Below are 18,071 nucleotides of genomic sequence, written 5' to 3'. Positions count from 1 at the left end.
ATAGCCAGCAAATGCAAACAAGTAATCAATTATTCATAATTGTACATAAAAAAAGACTTATCTTCTTAACACTTTATATTAAATAACTGAGAAATAATGTCTCCCAAACTGATACATTCTTGCTTTTTAGAGTTATAATAAAACAACTTAAATTGACTTAATCACAAATTTTGTTAAGTTTTGAAGTTTGTCACCTAATTCTTATATTTGATAAAAAATGTAAACATTTGAGCTAATGGGCAAATCAATTTTTAAAAAGACCAAAAGTTAACCTCGCCTGGGCTTGCTTGATCCACTCACCTTTTGAGTAAAAGGCTAGCACTCCCACTGCTATACAATATTGTTTATTTTCAGGGATTTTTCCCCTTCTTTAGCAAGGGCCTTTTATAGATCCCTTCCCTCAAGAGAAAGGTCCCTACCCCTTAGAGAATTTCCTTTAAATGATGCAATTTTCCCCAAATGTCAAGCTTACTTTGGGAAACGTCTTTCCCTTTTTATAGTTTTGTCTATAATTTTTCCCCCAAAATGAAAGGCCAGGCCCTTTCCCTATATCAAGAAAAAAAGCTCTGGTTTTATACCAGGTTTTGTATATAAGCAATCCAAGTATTGAAACAAAATATATAACGATAACAACAGAACTCTCCAAATTATTTGTAGTCTAATCATTTTATCAATTTCTAACAATGATTAGTTTTAACAAAAGCATTTTAACTAGTCTTCGTCATAAGTGTTTAATAATGTTGCTAACTTATGTAAGTTCATTAATTTTTTGAATCTGTGACAAAAAGTCGGAAAATTCAATTTTTTTCAAACTACGAATAAGAATAATAGGAGTTGCCCCAAGCGCACTCATTTCTTCACTTCACATTCATTATATACATTTTCTGTCAGTGAACTTTTATTAAATTGAATATTAATTCTGTAGTAGTTACAGAGATCGCGTCAACACTTTAAACCTGTATATTTGTAAATACAAAAAGGGGCACATTTCAGTAAATCAAAGTTAAGAGTTAAATGTCTTAGTCAGTGACCTCATAACATAAAATGTATGAATTTGAATATCATTAGATTTTCTGAAGATAAAAAAATGTTGCATGCAAACCTTTACAAATGTGTTCTTAGCCAAGCCTGTAGTATACCTCAGTCAGAAGAATAACTCCAACTTAAAATAAAAAGAACATCAAACTTTTCTTTATATATCCTACCCTTTGACATTTGCGGCAGAAGTTTTATCCCCCGAAGAGTTCTTACGCCTTGTTTCCCGCTTCAACTTCATTCCCCCGTGTGTCTGCCAGTTCCCCAGTTCCGGAAGGTCTCCAGTAACGCACACCACTTCATCTGGATAAGTTTCCACCCGGACCCGAAACAACACCTCATATGTGAGCGAACACAACATTGTTCTGACTGAGGGCTCTCTTTCAATAGTTTTTTAGTTGATTATAAATAAATCATGAAAACACTGCAAATGTGTTTACATGTCATCCATTATGTCATCTTGAATGAGCTTTGGACATGATATTTGCAGAACACCATTATTCTGAAAATAGATTGGTGAACTTATTCCAGTATTGTAAAGAATATACAATAAAGGGAGTGTGTTAGTTACAGGAGCCCGATAGGGTATTTTTTTAAAATAAATAATATAAGATTTACTTGTATTTATTGTTTCCTTTTACGTGACATATTAATGACTGGATGAAAAAAGGTGTATAAATATGAAAAAAAATCCAGTGTTAGGGTCATTCATTAACATAGTTTGCCTATCAATTTAAAAAGTCATGTTAACATTTTGAATTTTCCAGAACATTTAACAAAGAGCTCACTGCATACATCTAGCCTTAATATGCTGTTACTACCTGGCTGACATTTGGACTTCTAAAACTGTAAAGTATGGAATTCCTGAGTAAGGGGCAAGCAGACCCGCTCTCCTTTACTGCAGTAGGTATTAATATATGAGAAGTATACAGTAGCTATGCTGCAACAAGGATTTGGAAATAAAATGCAGTTGGTTTTATTATAGTCTAGTGAAACTATGGCAATAAATTATAGTCTCCCCAGAATATTTATAGCCTTGGACACTGACCATATCTTTAATGCGCATACTTATACATGAAAAAATGGCAGTCTGGCTAGCAAAGTGGTTGGTAGGCTTCTCTCTAAGGCTGCCGGGTTCAATTCCCATTTCTGGCAGCACGAGTTAGGTTGGTGGTCACCATACCAGACAAGTGGGGTTCTCTCTGTCAGTACTCTCACTTCACCTCACAACACAAAACCACACCAAAATCAAAAACTAAATAGCTGAAAATTGCAGCTGTAAGGCCATCCTTAAAAATTCTTTTGTTTGGCATAGCCCGACCGACCCACTAAAATTGGCCCGATTGAATTTTTTTTGTCACTTTCCAAAAAAATTTTTTTTTGCTCGCCAAAAATTCTTTCCACTAAATTTTTCCTTTCCACTTTTTATCCTTTCCAGTTATTTGCATCGTTTAATTGAATGCTCTTTCAAGGATATCTAGAATAGCAATGAACAAAACGCGTACCGGAATTTATTTGAGTCTCCTATTTATTTGACATATGCATATGCGATTAATTAGACTTTAAATACTATTAAACCGCACCTGTTTTTATCGTATCCCTTTTATTAAAATACGCTGCTGTCATTCAGGATGTTTGGGAGTAAAAAATAAATTAATTAATTATCACCGTTCAATTTTATTCGGCAATCGGCAGAGATGTGTAGTATTATCGCCATATAACTAATTATTTATCACTCTTTAATTCAGATTGGTAAATATTCCGTAGAAAGATAAAAAGAGGTCAGCTTAGAAATATTTATTGACGGGTATTGTCACGTTTTTGTTTCATTTGTTTATCTCTTTATACGACTTTGCGACCGACCGCTATTTTGAAGGCAGGCTGCGATATTAAAGGGATCTTTTCACGGTTTGGTAAATTGACAAAATTGAAAAAAGTTGTTTCAGATTCGCAAATTTTCGGTTTAGTTATGATATTTGTGAGGAAACAGTATTACTGAACATTTGCCATGGTCTAATATAGCCATGATATGCATTTTTTGACGATTTAAAAACCTAAAAATTATAAAGCATTGCAACGCGAAACGATTGAATAATTTGGAGAGTTCTGTTGTTGTCGTTTAAATTTGTGAAACTACGAAGATTGCTTATATAACATATAAAATACGCATCTTAGTTGGCTAATGCGTTTTTACTTCAGGATTCCGGGGTCACTGGTTCGAGCCCTGCAGCAGGCTACTTTTTTTTACTTTTTTAAATTTTATTTTTGATTTTTTACTGGAGCTTTTAAATTTTTAATGTTAACATTTATCAATATAAAGCATTTAATGACCAACTTCAAAACATGCCAAAATATGTGAAAAGGCCCCTTTAAATGTGTATTCAAATTATACAACATCTGCACATGAAATGCATTCATTTAAATTTCTAGATATTAGAAGCTTTAGATTATTATTCAAGTCCATTGTAAGACCACATCTGGAATATGCGAGCAGTGTATGGAGTCCATCAAAAATTAAAGACATTGATAGCATTGAAAACGTCCAACGTAGAGCAACCAAAATGTTACCCAATTTTAATGATAATTATGTCATATGAGGAAAGACTTAAATTTATTAAACTACCCACTTTGAAATTTCGCAGACTACGGGGGGGATATGATTGAAACGTACAAGATCTTGAATAATATCTATGGCAAAAGAACAACAGCTGGCATTTTTACTCTGAACACAAACACAAAAAGAGGTCATCCATTGAAACTTTTAAAACACAGATGTGCACGTGACATTCGCAAGAACTTTTTCTCCAGCAGCATTGTAAACATATGGAATAATCTATCAAGTGCTGTCGTCACAGCCAAGAACATAGATACCTTTAAAAGACGCCTGGATAAACATTGGATCAACCACCCGATGATGCATGATTATAAATGTGACTATAACGTAATAACTGGAAGCAAAAAACCGAGACTATTAAATAGTGAGGACGAAGAAGAGGCCACTACAGAGGTTCCAAAGACCTGCGGTGGTAAACCACCTAAGGTAACCTAAGGTATGAATGACCCAATATTATCCGATAGCTCCACTGGTCCTCACGTTTCATTCGACAACGTCATGCCATGTGTAAGCGAGCTCAATGTTGATTGGCCAGCTACCATGTGCACTTCAATAACAATAAGGTCAAGCGATGTCTAATCGGGTACAGACCGGTTTTCGTTAACTGTTCAAATTGCAAACACTTTCATTGAAACAAAGAGACAAACATAGAAAACCAGTTCGGATTAAAATGGTGGATGTTTTCAACGAAATTTTACTAAATTTTTGCATTTTCGCAATTTAGATTTTTCTTGAGCCAAATTCTCAATATTTTCGCAAATGGCTCAAATGGCGAACGACAGCGCGAGCATTGCGAACGTGTTATTATTGAAATAAATGCTCACTATAACAGGGCTCGCGCTTTCGTTCGCCATTTGCTAAAATATAGCGAATTTGGCTCAAGAAAAATATAATTTGCGAATATGCTAAAATCTCGTTAAATTTCATTGAAAACATCCGCCATTTTAATCCGGATTGTTTTTTAAAACTATTTTTCTCTTTGTTTCCATGAACGTTTTGAAGCGCATATGGTAGCTGGCCAATCAACATTTAGTTCGCTATCGGGTAATATTGGGTCATTCATGCGCAGATAATGGAATACACAGTTGATATTGTCGTCTGCCTGCAATATAACATCCGATGGCAAGTCGTATAAAAAATAAGAAAATGAAAAGAAGCGTAACACTCAATAAATCATTTTTAAGCTGATCACTTTACAACTTTTAACCGTCTATCGATCTGAATTAAAGGATGATAATTAAATAGTTAGTTACATGTCGAAGATGTTAAACCTTTCTGTTCTTGATTGAAATAGAAATGTTATACTTACTTTGTTGTTTTTTACTCACAAACTATGCTATTGTAAAGTAATATGTCAACCAAATAGTATATTAATTACGTATTTGCTAGGTTACTTGTTTTCATTTTCTGTAGTCAAACGATACGCACATTTTATTTCATGTGCAAAATGCGTACAATTTTTCTGACTCTCGTTTTCGGATAAAGTATTTTTCGTCGATTATATTATCTTTTCGATGTTCTTTATACAAAAAAATAGACTTACAAATACATGTGCGGTGATAAGGACAGTGCAGAAAAATCTTTACCAACTTCCTTTCATAAGGCAGAAGACTTGGAGCTTTATTTGATAATTACCTTTCAGTTTGGTATATGTCGGAGTTCAAAGTGAGAAAAAAAAACACTAAAAATAAAATAAAATCCCTACCTACCTACCCACCCAAATTTACCAGGGTCGGGTTATGCCAAACAAACAATTTTTTAAGGATGGCCTAATTCAAATTTTGTTTCCAACTTTCGTGAGACTAGTAAGTTAATAAGATCGGAAAGGACTTTGACATACACGCATGATACATGAAAGAATAAAGGTTCCCAGGGCTTTTTTTCCTGTTTTTGTGAAGCGGCCTTGGCCCCCTCCCAATTTTGTGAAAAAATGAGTCGCAAACTGTACAAAATTAAGAAAAAATGAGTCGAGAACTTTCTAAAATTGTGAAAATAAGAGAACTTCTTGAAATTTTGAAAATTTGAGTCGCAAACTTCTTGAAATTGGGAAAATTTGATTCGAGAATTTCCCAAAATTGTGAAAAACAGCCATTCTCACAAAAGGAAAAAAGCCCTGGTTATGTGGTTTTCAACGAGATTTTTAAAGATTTTCACATTGTAGGTCACAGTATACTAAATAACCGTTTCATGTAGGATGTAGGGCTATACTCTCTAAAAAAAATATCATAGTTGACAGGAAGGCATGTTTTACACGTTTTACTATTATTCGGGTGTTATCTTTCGGAGATAATGGTAGGGCATGAATAGGTGTTCACTACTGAATCCCTGAAAATGATAAACTTGAAGACTATAGTAAACCATTGCACTGAAAAAGGTTACATTCCACTAAGAAACGGCCGGAAAAAAAATTGCAAAAACAGTTGATTTTGATTTGTGCCAAGTTCTTTCTTGCATTGAACATGACCTATCTTTTTTATTGCATAAATCAATTCTGCTTAGAATGGCCTTTAAGAAAATGTATGATTATGGGGGTCTTTATGTGCAAAATGTTGCATTTATTTTGGCTTAAAGTTGTCGCTTTCACATTGCATTATATTGGGAAACTATTTAGTATATGCTATAGTCTGGTTGAGTCGTGGGTAATTTTCATAAAGTTGTTAAATCACAAATATTTTATAAATATATGAACATGAATCATAATGAAAATAATTATTAACCTTTCTTCTTTAAGATGAGTTGCTTTTTTCCAAATGTTTATCGTCTTTAAACACCAAAATAATCGACTGTGTTGATAGTGTCAAACTACCATCATGAAAATAAGCTTCCGGTTGATTCGTGGGTTCTGATTGGCTGCCAGAATTTCAAGATTTGCATACTATAAATAGCCTTTAAACTGACCTTGCAGGACAGGTTAATTTCTTGTGAAAAAATGTCAACAGACGATGTAGCATGGTAAATACTCATAAATAAACAATTTTGTGTTACTTTGAAACACTATATGAACAATACATAAATGAGGAAAAACTTCATAAGGACCTATCAAGTAATGATGAATTACACTATTTGGGTCCATACAATCACCGAAAAGCACCGAAAAGCACTCAATTTCTCTCTATATATATGCAATATATCGTTTCTAGTGTGTGTTAATGAGTTTAATTAGTAATAAATGGTTATACGATTGTATTTTCATACTACATTTTGCCCAAAATGGTAAATATCGGCAATATACTGACCGAAAAGCACTTCATGTGAAGACCGAAAAGCACTCAATGTCTCGCTATATATATAAAAAATTGCGTTTCTATTGTGTGTAAACGGATTAAATTAGTTATAAATGGTTATATTTCATGCATATTTATACTACCTTGTGTTTATTATGAGGTATTAATGCCCAAAATTGGATAAATAACGGCATTATACCGACCGAAAAGCACTTCATGTGAAGACCGAAAAGCACTCAATTTCTCGCTATATATATAGTATTTGCGTTCCTATTGTGTGTAAACGGTTTAAATTAGTTATAAATGGTTATATTTCATGCATATTTATACTACCTTGTGTTTATTATGAGGTATTAATGCCCAAAATTGGATAAATATTGGCAATATACCGACCGAAAAGCACTTCATGTGAAGACCGAAAAGCACTCAATTTCTCGCTATATATATGAATATTTGCGTTTCTATTGTGTGTAAACGGTTTAAATTAGTTATAAATGGTTATATTTCATGCATATTTATACTATCTTGTGTTTATTATGAGGTATTAATGCCCAAAATTGGATAAATATCGGCAATATACCGACCAAAAAGCACTTCATGTGAAGACCGAAAAGCACTAAATTTCTCGCTATATATATGAATATTTGCGTTCCTATTGTGTGTAAACGGTTTAAATTAGTTATAAATGGTTATATTTCATGCATATTTATACTACCTTGTGTTTATTATGAGGTATTAATGCCCAAAATTGGATAAATATCGGTAATATACCGACCGAAAAGCACTTCATGTGAAGACCGAAAAGCACTCAATTTCTCGCTATATATATGAATATTTGCTTTTCTATTGTGTGTAAACGGTTTAAATTAGTTATAAATGGTTATATTTCATGCATATTTATACTACCTTGTGTTTATTATGAGGTATTAATGCCCAAAATTGGATAAATATCGGCAATATACCGACCGAATGCACTTCATGTGAAGACCGAAAAGCACTCAATTTCTCGCTATATATATGAATATTTGCGTTTCTATTGTGTGTAAACGGTTTAAATTAGTTATAAATGGTTATATTTCATGCATAGTTAAACTACCTTGTGTTTATTATGAGGTATTAATGCCCAAAATTGGATAAATATCGGCAATATACCGACCGAAAAGCACTTCATGTGAAGACCGAAAAGCACTCCCGCGACAGCAGAGAATCACCGAAAAGCACTCAAGTTCTCTATATATACATGAAAGTTAACTATAAGGGCCGATTTTAATAGATTGAAAAGATGTACATATTTATTAAGTCAATGTCTGTTCAGATTAAAACTTAATTTTAAGGTCTGAAGTCATCATTAACAACTTGTGAACGAACGGCCGGTACGCTTCTTTAATCAGCACAAAGCAGTTTGGAAATAGATTTTCGCACCTTCAATTAATTATATTCCAGATAATGATGAGACTTTGTGTTATGATCGGCGCCTTTCATTCATGTCCGAACAGTGCGGCTCGAGTGAATTAATGTACAGTTTTGTTGAATTACATTTGCTCAATTAATTATTCGATGTACGATGTGAATCTAATCTTAGTTTTAGTTCAGATTCGTTCATACGACACAAAGACACTATTTTATTTTACGGATCATTTCGGTTTAGAGGACTGAGACAGTCATGTTAAATATCGAATATAATCTATATTTTTAATAAACAACTGGTAGCAAGTTATAAATATATCGGCAATGTACCAACCGAAAAGCACTTCATGGTGTTTATCATCTTATACGTAAATTGATATATATGTTTTAAGTATTTCTAATTGACGTGAAACTCTTAAATAGAAATTGCAGCATGACTTTTAGTTAATGTGCTTTGTATTAATAATAGCGATTTTAATCGTTCCATTAAAACCATTCATTGCGCGAGTATCGAGTGTACGCTGGTAACTTAACACGCATTTTATTATGACTATTAATTTACAGCTCAAACACAAATTTAAAAAGGCGTGTGTGCGTTAAATCAATTACAATGGATTATTGAAGATACAAAAAATCAACATGTACACTTGAAATTCAATAGCTCCGCCAATAAGTGCAGAAAAAACAACGTGTAAACGTGATACCCGTATATTTCCCCTCCCTAACCTACTGAAAGATGCAAATGTGTCTTACTTATATTGTTTTCTGGTCTTTAATCTATCTTATATATATGTGACTACGTGCTAATTTTTTGGAGAAATGAAAGATTCAAATGTGTCTTATTTATATTTTATCCATGTATCATGCGTATTCAGTGTCATGCGAAAATAGATCTTATTTCTTAATTTCCACCTTCACACTTTATTAGCGCCGTCTTTAATTAACTCAGTAAATTAAGTAATTTAATAAAAAATGTGCAACGGTGAGGTGGATCAATTCGCGTTGTTAATTGTTAAAGTACACACCACTTCAGCAATAAATGAAATCAGTTATTTTGGCTGTAAATCCGATATTTCCAGTACAGTAGCCATGTTCCTGTGTATTGAGCTGATAAGATTAGATCATCACAGCAGGTTGTTAATACACAGTGTATGTAGACCGAAATGAAAACAGTTATTTTGGCTGTAAATCCAATTCCAGTACAGTAGCCATGTTCCTGTGTATTGAACTGATAAGATCATCACAGCAGGTTGCTAATACACAGGGTAGACTTCCCCTGTTTTATTATAGTAATTGATATTTACCTGCTTGGAATAAATGGTGTATTCATTCGAGTCTGATGGCGATACAATTTCATGAAACAATGGATATATTGGCGTGATGGAACATGATTTATAAATCAAGCTGACAGAATAGTATCAGCTTTTAATTATGTGTAATTTAATACGCACCTCCCCCTTAACTCAACGTTCAATGCGCCTGTTCAGCGCAACACTGTTCAAACTCCATTTTACAAAAGTTTTCAGGAGGAAGAAAAAACTGTGGTTTTATGTTGCTTCTTTAGATATGTCATATGTTTTTTTCTTATAATTATGTAATATTCAAATACTTTATAAAATAGCTCTTTACTACAAAAAAATATATATTTTAAAAGAGATATTAAACATTATTGCAGTTAGAACAGTTTTCCCACTTAAAACCGTGCCTACATGGGTTTTTTATTTAGTGGAACACTTTTCTAACTCAAGTTAGAACAGTATTCCACCTAACAATTATTGTTGTTTGCTTATATTAAATATGTGCAACACTGCTCCAAGTGACTTTATGATTCTATCCTATTCAATTATGGTTGTTTTAAACAATAATCATTTAAGACATAAACTTTAATGTTATATAAGAACACTTTATTAAATTTCTGGTACACAAAACTTTACATAATATATTAACATTTTGTTTGTTAATAATGCAAAATGCTTGTCATATTATTTTGTATTAATGTATTAACATTTAAATATCATAATGAATATTCAAAGTATTAAACACAAGCAGTAATTGATAACTTCAAAGAACACTGTCAAAATCTATACTTAAGGCAGCTGTTGACAAAAATACTATGAATAACATACCTGTACATACGAAATGAAAGGCAATTGATACAATTAACTACATTGATATAATCTGATACATGATTAAACAATATAAACACAGAATGTACAGTTATGGCGGCTTTATCTCAATAAGTATCCTTCATAGGAAAAGGTTTAAGAATAGAAAAGGTTATTGCTTTAACACATTTACCTTATTGAGACCTTTATTAATGATGATATTGATATACATAACCGTCTAATGATTTTATAATGTGCATTGTATAAAAAGACTTACTTTTGCCTTAAACTTTTAATATACAGGTAATATCTGTTTCAAATTGTAACAGTATGCAAAAGTAACTATTAATAGCTGCAACATTTTATAAATCTACACACAACCTACAAACTTTGTATGAAAAATGCCTTTACATTATCCTTATAATCTCACTATACATTGTGGCAATCATGGCATTTATTCTGAAACATCTCAACAAGTCTGGACACAACATAGTTAATTCCCAGCAGTTTACCCACAATAATGGACACAATTCCAAAATATCTCAACAAGTCTGGACACAACATAGTTAATTCCCAGCAGTTTACCCACAATAATGGACACAATTCTGAAATATCTCAACAAGTCTGGACACAACAAGTCTGGACACAACATAGTTAATTCCCAGCAGTTTACCCACAATTCTGAAATATCTCAACAAGTCTGGACACAACATAGTTAATTCCCAGCAGTTTACCCACAATTAATGAATTATTATGGACACAATTCTGAAATATCTCAACAAGTCTGGACACAGCATAGTTAATTCCCAGCAGTTTACCCACAATAATAGACACAATTCTGAAATATCTCAACAAGTCTGGACACAACATAGTTAATTCCAAGCAGTTTACCCACAATTATGGACACAATTTACCGGGTATGTGCATTCCCCCATATGTATGAACGATCTGGAAAAAAAGCTTTCATAGATAATATATCAACAAATCTGAATTTATCTTCAGAACTCCACTCCCATTCTGAATAAATGGCCCTGTGCTTATTCATGGGGCAACAGCAAATAGAATGCATGATGAACGGGTGGTATTATGTTTTTTCTACACAGCCCAACCAAGTCCATCATTTTTTCCCTGGACAAGGGGAGTTCTGCCTGTCTTAACACAGAAAGGGACAACAGTTTTGGATTTGGCTGATCCTTTGTACGTAGTCTTTGGAAAAGGTCTACCTGCCCTACTGGTCCATTGAAATCTGATCTATATTCAAATACATTATTGAGATTTTCAGAGATATGGATTGACCTGATTTGAGTCCAGTAAACCTTATCACCGTCTGTATTTTTGTCAAAATTCTTTAGTAAACTTGAAAGTAATTTGAAATCCTGGAAGTCAAACAATGACATTTCCCTTACAGAGTATGGATTTTTACGCCTTGATGTTCTAATTGTTGCTGCCCACTGCGGCGTTGTGTAAATAGAGATGTTTCTGCTTGCGTTTTCAATGGCAGCATGAATTGAATCGTTTTCAGAAAAAGTGTGGCCCTTTTCCAAGTAATTGTGTGTTATGCTCTTAAGATTATATTTATGTAAACAAAACCATAACATGGACATGTAAAATTTGTTCTTATTCTGCCCAAGGCAATTGTCACTGTAAAAGACAAAATCTTTAACACCTTCACTACTTTTCTGTTCTATGAATAACTTCACACATGAAGCTATTTCACAACCACCACGCTTTGCAATAGTCTCATTCCAAACATAACAATAACCATTTGAGTTTCCCATATCATACAATGTAAAATTATATGAATTCAATCTTCTTTTATAGAAAAGACAAGACTCAAAACTATGTGGTGTTTGCAAAATTTGCTCAAGGTCGAAACTTGCAACACACATTGTGTTTACAAGTTTGGCCTTTTCTTTGTCTTTAGTTTTTTCAGCTTTAACTAAATCTTTGTTTTGTAAATGCCGTTTGTAATTACTGGCCATTTCACTTTTGTCATGCTCATTTGCATTTTTAAAGGACACACACAGGTCGCATTGGTCTTTTAATGGTTTGTAAAATGACAGATTGTATTGTTCATCAAATATTTGCCTATATATGAAAATTGAAACAGGACTGTGGTCATTTTCCTCACAGAAATTTGCATACAAATGATACATTTTCACAACATTTAGGTCAGATGCTAGGTATTCTTTTTTTGAATCCTTTCTACGATAATGACTTTCCATTCTTGGAAAAGACTCAATATGTTGTTTAACCATTTGCTCCTGCAATTCAGATGTCTTATTGGGTCTTACATGGTGCTTACCTCTGCAGTCATCTGCACACATTCCTATATCTGTTTGCTTAGCATGAGCAGTAGATACAATTCTTGAAGAGACATCTAGGGTACTAAGAAAGAATGTCTTGCAAATCCTTACCGGTACTGTTGTTCCGTCTGGCATCTTTTTTGGAAGTGTCCATAGAACCATTGATGTGCGTTTTACTGAATTAATGTTGGAACGCCTTGTATTTACTGGTTTTTGAATTGCAAATTTGATTATAAAATTTCTTTGCTTATTAACATCTCCCATTTGCCAGTATCCATCAAACAATTTATGGCGTTCATTTTCTGTGAAGTTATTGTGACACTTGTATCTACACCCCATACCACAACCTTTCTTGACACATCGTTGGGATTGTAACTTACCTTTTCGGGATTCATAACTCTTTCCCTCGTTGCGACGTCTTTTCATTACATTTCTTTTCCACTCTTCTATGTTTCTTACCCTTTTTCTCCCTCTTCCACTAGTCATTGTATTATTTAAATCAGATGAGCTACTTACATGCTGTTTGTCTGCTTGTTGTGCAGTAATGTCCACTTGCTTTTTATGGTATTTTTTAGAGAGGTGAATGAGAGGTATATCTTCATCATCCAAATCACTATCAGCTTTACTGAAACTGTCATTCTGCCCTATCATTAAATCAGACACCACAACCTCTAAATCCTCATGCAAATAAGACCCCGCACCCTCTATCTCATGTAGATCAGACCCCACACCCTCTATCTCATGTAGATCAGACCCCACACCCTCTATCTCATGCAGATCAGACCCCAAACCCTTTATCTCATGCAGATCAGACCCCACACCCTCTATCTCATGTAGATCAGACCCCAAACCCTCTATCTCATGTAGATCAGACCCCACACCCTCTATCTCATGTAGATCAGACCCCACATCCTCTATCTCATTTAGATCAGACCCCACACCCTCTATCTCATGTAGATCAGACCCAACACCCTCTATCTCATGTAGATCAGACCCCACACCCTCTATCTCATGCAGATCAGACCCCAAACCCTCTCTCTCATGTAAACCAGATCCCACAGCCTCTATCTCATGTAGATCAGACCCCACGCCCTCTATCTCATGTAGATCAGACCCCACACCCTCTATCTCATGTAGATCAGACCCCACACCCTCTCTCTCATATAGATCAGACTCCACACCCTCTATCTCATGTAGATCAGACCCCACACCCTCTCTCTCATGTAGATCAGACCCCACACCGTCTATCTCATGTAGACCAGACCCCACACCCTCTATCTCATGTAGATCAGACCCCACGCCCTCAATCTCATGTAGATCAGACCCCACACCCTCTATCTCATGTAGATCAGACCCCACACCCTCTCTCTCATGTAGATCAGACCCCACACCCTCTATCTCATGTAGATCAGACCCCACCCCCTCTATCTCATGTAGATCAGACCCCACACCCTCTTTCTCATGTAGATCAGACCCCACACCCTCTATCTCATGTAGATCAGACCCCACGCCCTCTATCTCATGTAGATCAGACCCCACACCCTCTATCTCATGTAGATCAGACCCCACACCATCTATCTCATGTAGATCATACCCCACACCCTCTATCTCATGTAAATCAGACCCCAAACTCTTTATCTCACTCATAGTTAAATCATTTGTATCATTTAGGTCTTTCAAAACATCTTCATTAGTGACACTGTCCATGGTAACAATACTGCTATCTGAAAATGAAAAGTTACTATCACTATCATTCAATGATTCTTGTGCTAAAAAAAGTCTACAAACAAGATCCCCTTCACTTTGTGAACTGAAACCAGAGAACTCTGATTCTGCATCAGTACTGTCCTCGTGCGTGAAGTTCAGCTTCTGAGTGTCCTCAGTGTTCTCCGCAACAACTAACTGCGTAGCCTCAAATGGAGTGTCCTGGCAAGATCCATGAAAAATTGATGCTGCAAGGTGTTGAATAAATCTACACAGACTGTCCACAGATTTATGGACAGTCATTGTGGAAAACCCATCGGGCGTACACATCCCTGTTTCCGATCGTGAATGAGGGTCAAAAAAGTAAAATTGTTGTTTGTGAAAAACTATAGCACTAGTGTATGCTGGTGGCTCAAAACCCATGGTAAAAATGAAGAATTTATCACTCAAGCATGGTGTGAAAACATCTGATAGGCAGTAAAATGGCTTTTCTGTTGTTTTTCTATGTATAGTGCCACTGATAGGAGTATCTTTGGCAATGGAATAGGAGCCAATTGCTGAAGGTATTTCGTCCACATTAATGTAATTATTTTTTGTTTTGGAAATAATTTCAGTGTACATGTTATCCCCATCAAAAAGAATGTTATTCATCACTTGTTTGTCCCAGAATGGTGGTGGCTGTATGTAGCTGGTAAGAATGGCCGATAAGGAATTTGCCATACATTGGCGCCCACTGTTTTTGAACATGCTGTCCCCTTGATGCCTTGAAGCTTGCAACATTGTTTCCAAAGATGTATGCCTGTATAATATTAAATAAATTGTATTGATATATATATGTATATATATTTATATTATTGATGCAGTTAAGGAAAAACATTTTATTTATAATCAGTATTTATATGCAAACAGCACCACAAGATAATGTATTTATATAGAGCATTTTGCTAATTATACTGTTACTGGATACTAAATTATACTAAAGGAGTTAACAATTTGTTATGATTATTATAAGATTTTTAGCTCATCTATTTTTTTGAAAAAAATATGAGCTATTGTCATCACACCCATGAATCCCCCCCCCCAAAAAAAAAATAAAATAAATTTGTTTACTATTATTATTAATATTATTATTATTATTATTATTATTATTAAAACATTTACTCACCAAAAAGAAGAATCTGAATCATCTATTAAAGTACATTGTAGCAGTCTGGTAAAGATCAAAGTAATAGTGGAAATATTGTGTTGTTTAGCAACAAGACCAAACATTAGTATTTCATGACATCATACAATAATGACATCATAGTACTTTACTATGATGTCATTCTTCATTGGAGTGAGGTCATAGATTTTAACAAATCTAGGACAGTGTTGCACTAAAAATAAAAGTGATCATGATCATTTTATTTTGCGCAACACTGCTCCAACTCAAGTTGGAACAGTGTTGCACTGAATTAAACATATCAAGTGAGATAGAACTAAATGCCAACTGGCCCTTTTTGACCCCTATTTTTAGAAATATGTTGATTTTTTTATAAATATTATGTGTATCTATTTAAACCAGTGACAAAAATGCAAAAATGTCATTTTTGTAAAAAAAGTGAGTTAGAACAGTTTTGCGCTGAACAGGCGAATGGCACGCGCACTTAACAAAATTATAAAATATCATGTGAATCATAATTTTTCTTTTTTATAAATTATGTACAAATATTATATGTTTTACATGTTTTTTTTTGTGTTTTTTTTTACTCAACCAGAAAGAAGTAATATAACATTGTTATATATAAAGCTCGTTAATTTTGCAAAATTCTACATTAAATAAAGAAATATCTTTTTTTTTGTTAAGTGTACGTGCTTGATTTATTGATATAAAATAACAGTTTTTTCTAATACAATCGGAATTTGAGATTCAATTTGATGCATTCCACATTTTTTAAAGCGGGCAAGCGCAGTATTCTGCGCTCGGCCGCTGATGGTGTATTGTAACATATATAATTCTGATAAGAAACAGTAGCACACAACAGGAATTATGTTGATAAAAAGAACTGATGTATTTATTGAATATATATAGCGAGAAATTGAGTGCTTTTCGGTCTTCACATGAAGTGCTTTTCGGTCGGTATATTGCCGATATTTATCCAATTTTGGGCATTAATACCTCATAACAAACACAAGGTAGTATAAATATGCATGAAATATAACCATTTATAACTAATTTAAACCGTTTACACACAATAGAAACGCAAATATTCATATATATAGCGAGAAATTGAGTGCTTTTCGGTCTTCACATGAAGTGCATTCGGTCGGTATATTGCCGATATTTATCCAATTTTGGGCATTAATACCTCATAGTAAACACAAGGTAGTATAAATATGCATGAAATATAACCATTTATAACTAATTTAAACCGTTTACACACAATAGGAACTCAAATATTCATATATATAGCGAGAAATTGAGTGCTTTTCGGTCTTCACATGAAGTGCTTTTCGGTCGGTATATTGCCGATATTTATCCAATTTAGGGCATTAATACCTCATAATAAACACAAGGTAGTATAAATATGCATGAAATATAACCATTTATAACTAATTTAAACCGTTGACACACAATAGAAACGCAAATATTCATATATATTTAGCGAGAAATTGAGTGCTTTTCGGTCTTCTCATGAAGTGCTTTTCGGTCGGTATATTGCCGATATTTACCATTTTGGCCATTAATACCTCATAGTAAACACAAGGTACGGTAGTATAAATATGCATGAAATATAACCATTTATAACTAATTTAAACCGTTTACACACAATAGAAACGCAAATATTCATATATATAGCGAGAAATTGAGTGCTTTTCGGTCTTCACATGAAGTGCTTTTCGGTCGGTATATTGCCGATATTTACCATTTTGGGCATAATGTAGTACAGACATACACTCATATAACCATTTATAACTAATTAAACCCGTTAAAGCACACTAGAAACGATATATTGCATATATATAGAGAGAAATTGAGTGCTTTTTGGTGCTTTTTGGTGATTGTATGGACCGACACTATTTACTTGTTTTTGACGCATTTTTGATCGGAAAAAAAGGTGACTGTTCCAAAACATTTTTCCGTAATGAAATGCATCATGTGCGAACGTTCTATCACGAGATTTCACGCGATTTCTATACCCACGAATCAAACAGAACCCACGACTCAACCAGTAACAACCATATTCTGACCTGTAGGCCTCGTGAAAATAATTTTCATTGGGGACCACACAAAGAACATTCCCATGAAGTTTCCTCAAATTCTGACCTGCTGTTAAGATGTTGATCAAAGAAAAAGTTCACGGAGGAATGGGTGGACATCGCGGTACCTAATAGCTCCCCATGAGAACGTTCTGCAACCAAAGATGATGCAGACAACAAATTTTGAGCAGATGATGCAGCAAAACAATGTGACAAAAGATGTGAATGGCGTGTTATGTGAGTTACGGTATGTTTATATATGATACTTAAAACAAATAAAGGAATTATTCTCCTTAAACAAATAATCTAAACCTTCAACTAGTTCAAGTTCAACTGTAGTTTTTAAAATGTCTGAGAACGCTGGGTACCGGAGAATGCTTAACGCTTCCAAGGGCGATGACTGTTGTCATCAAGCAGCGACTTTGTTAGTTTCGAT

The 18,071-nt window shown here is 34.1% G+C and overlaps 1 protein-coding gene across 5 annotated transcripts in view; it reads right to left on the bottom strand.

Moving 5' to 3' along the window:
• LOC127876146 (putative glycerophosphocholine phosphodiesterase GPCPD1 homolog 2) overlaps positions 1-18,064 on the bottom strand; it is a 64,966-nt gene extending 46,902 nt beyond the window's left edge. Inside the window, exons 1-3 of one of the 5 annotated variants that reach the window (XM_052421127.1) lie at positions 17,948-18,010; positions 17,703-17,787; positions 1,206-1,537 (exon numbers count right to left, since the gene is read on the bottom strand). In XM_052421127.1, coding sequence (XP_052277087.1) covers positions 1,206-1,396 — 191 coding nt within the window. In that variant the 5' untranslated portion in view covers positions 1,397-1,537; positions 17,703-17,787; positions 17,948-18,010. Of the gene's footprint in view, positions 1-1,205; positions 1,538-2,103; positions 2,258-17,702; positions 17,788-17,947 lie in introns of those variants that run through there. The other 4 variants (XM_052421128.1, XM_052421129.1, XM_052421131.1 and 1 more) reach the window with 4 other exon arrangements.
• Positions 18,065-18,071: the final 7 nt, after the last annotated feature.

This window comes from Dreissena polymorpha, chromosome 4 (genome assembly GCF_020536995.1).
Source record: "Dreissena polymorpha isolate Duluth1 chromosome 4, UMN_Dpol_1.0, whole genome shotgun sequence".
Classification (NCBI taxonomy): Eukaryota; Metazoa; Mollusca; class Bivalvia; order Myida; family Dreissenidae; genus Dreissena; species Dreissena polymorpha.
The sequence above is the reverse complement of the archived record's forward strand: the minus strand, read 5'-3'. Positions and strand labels throughout refer to the sequence as shown.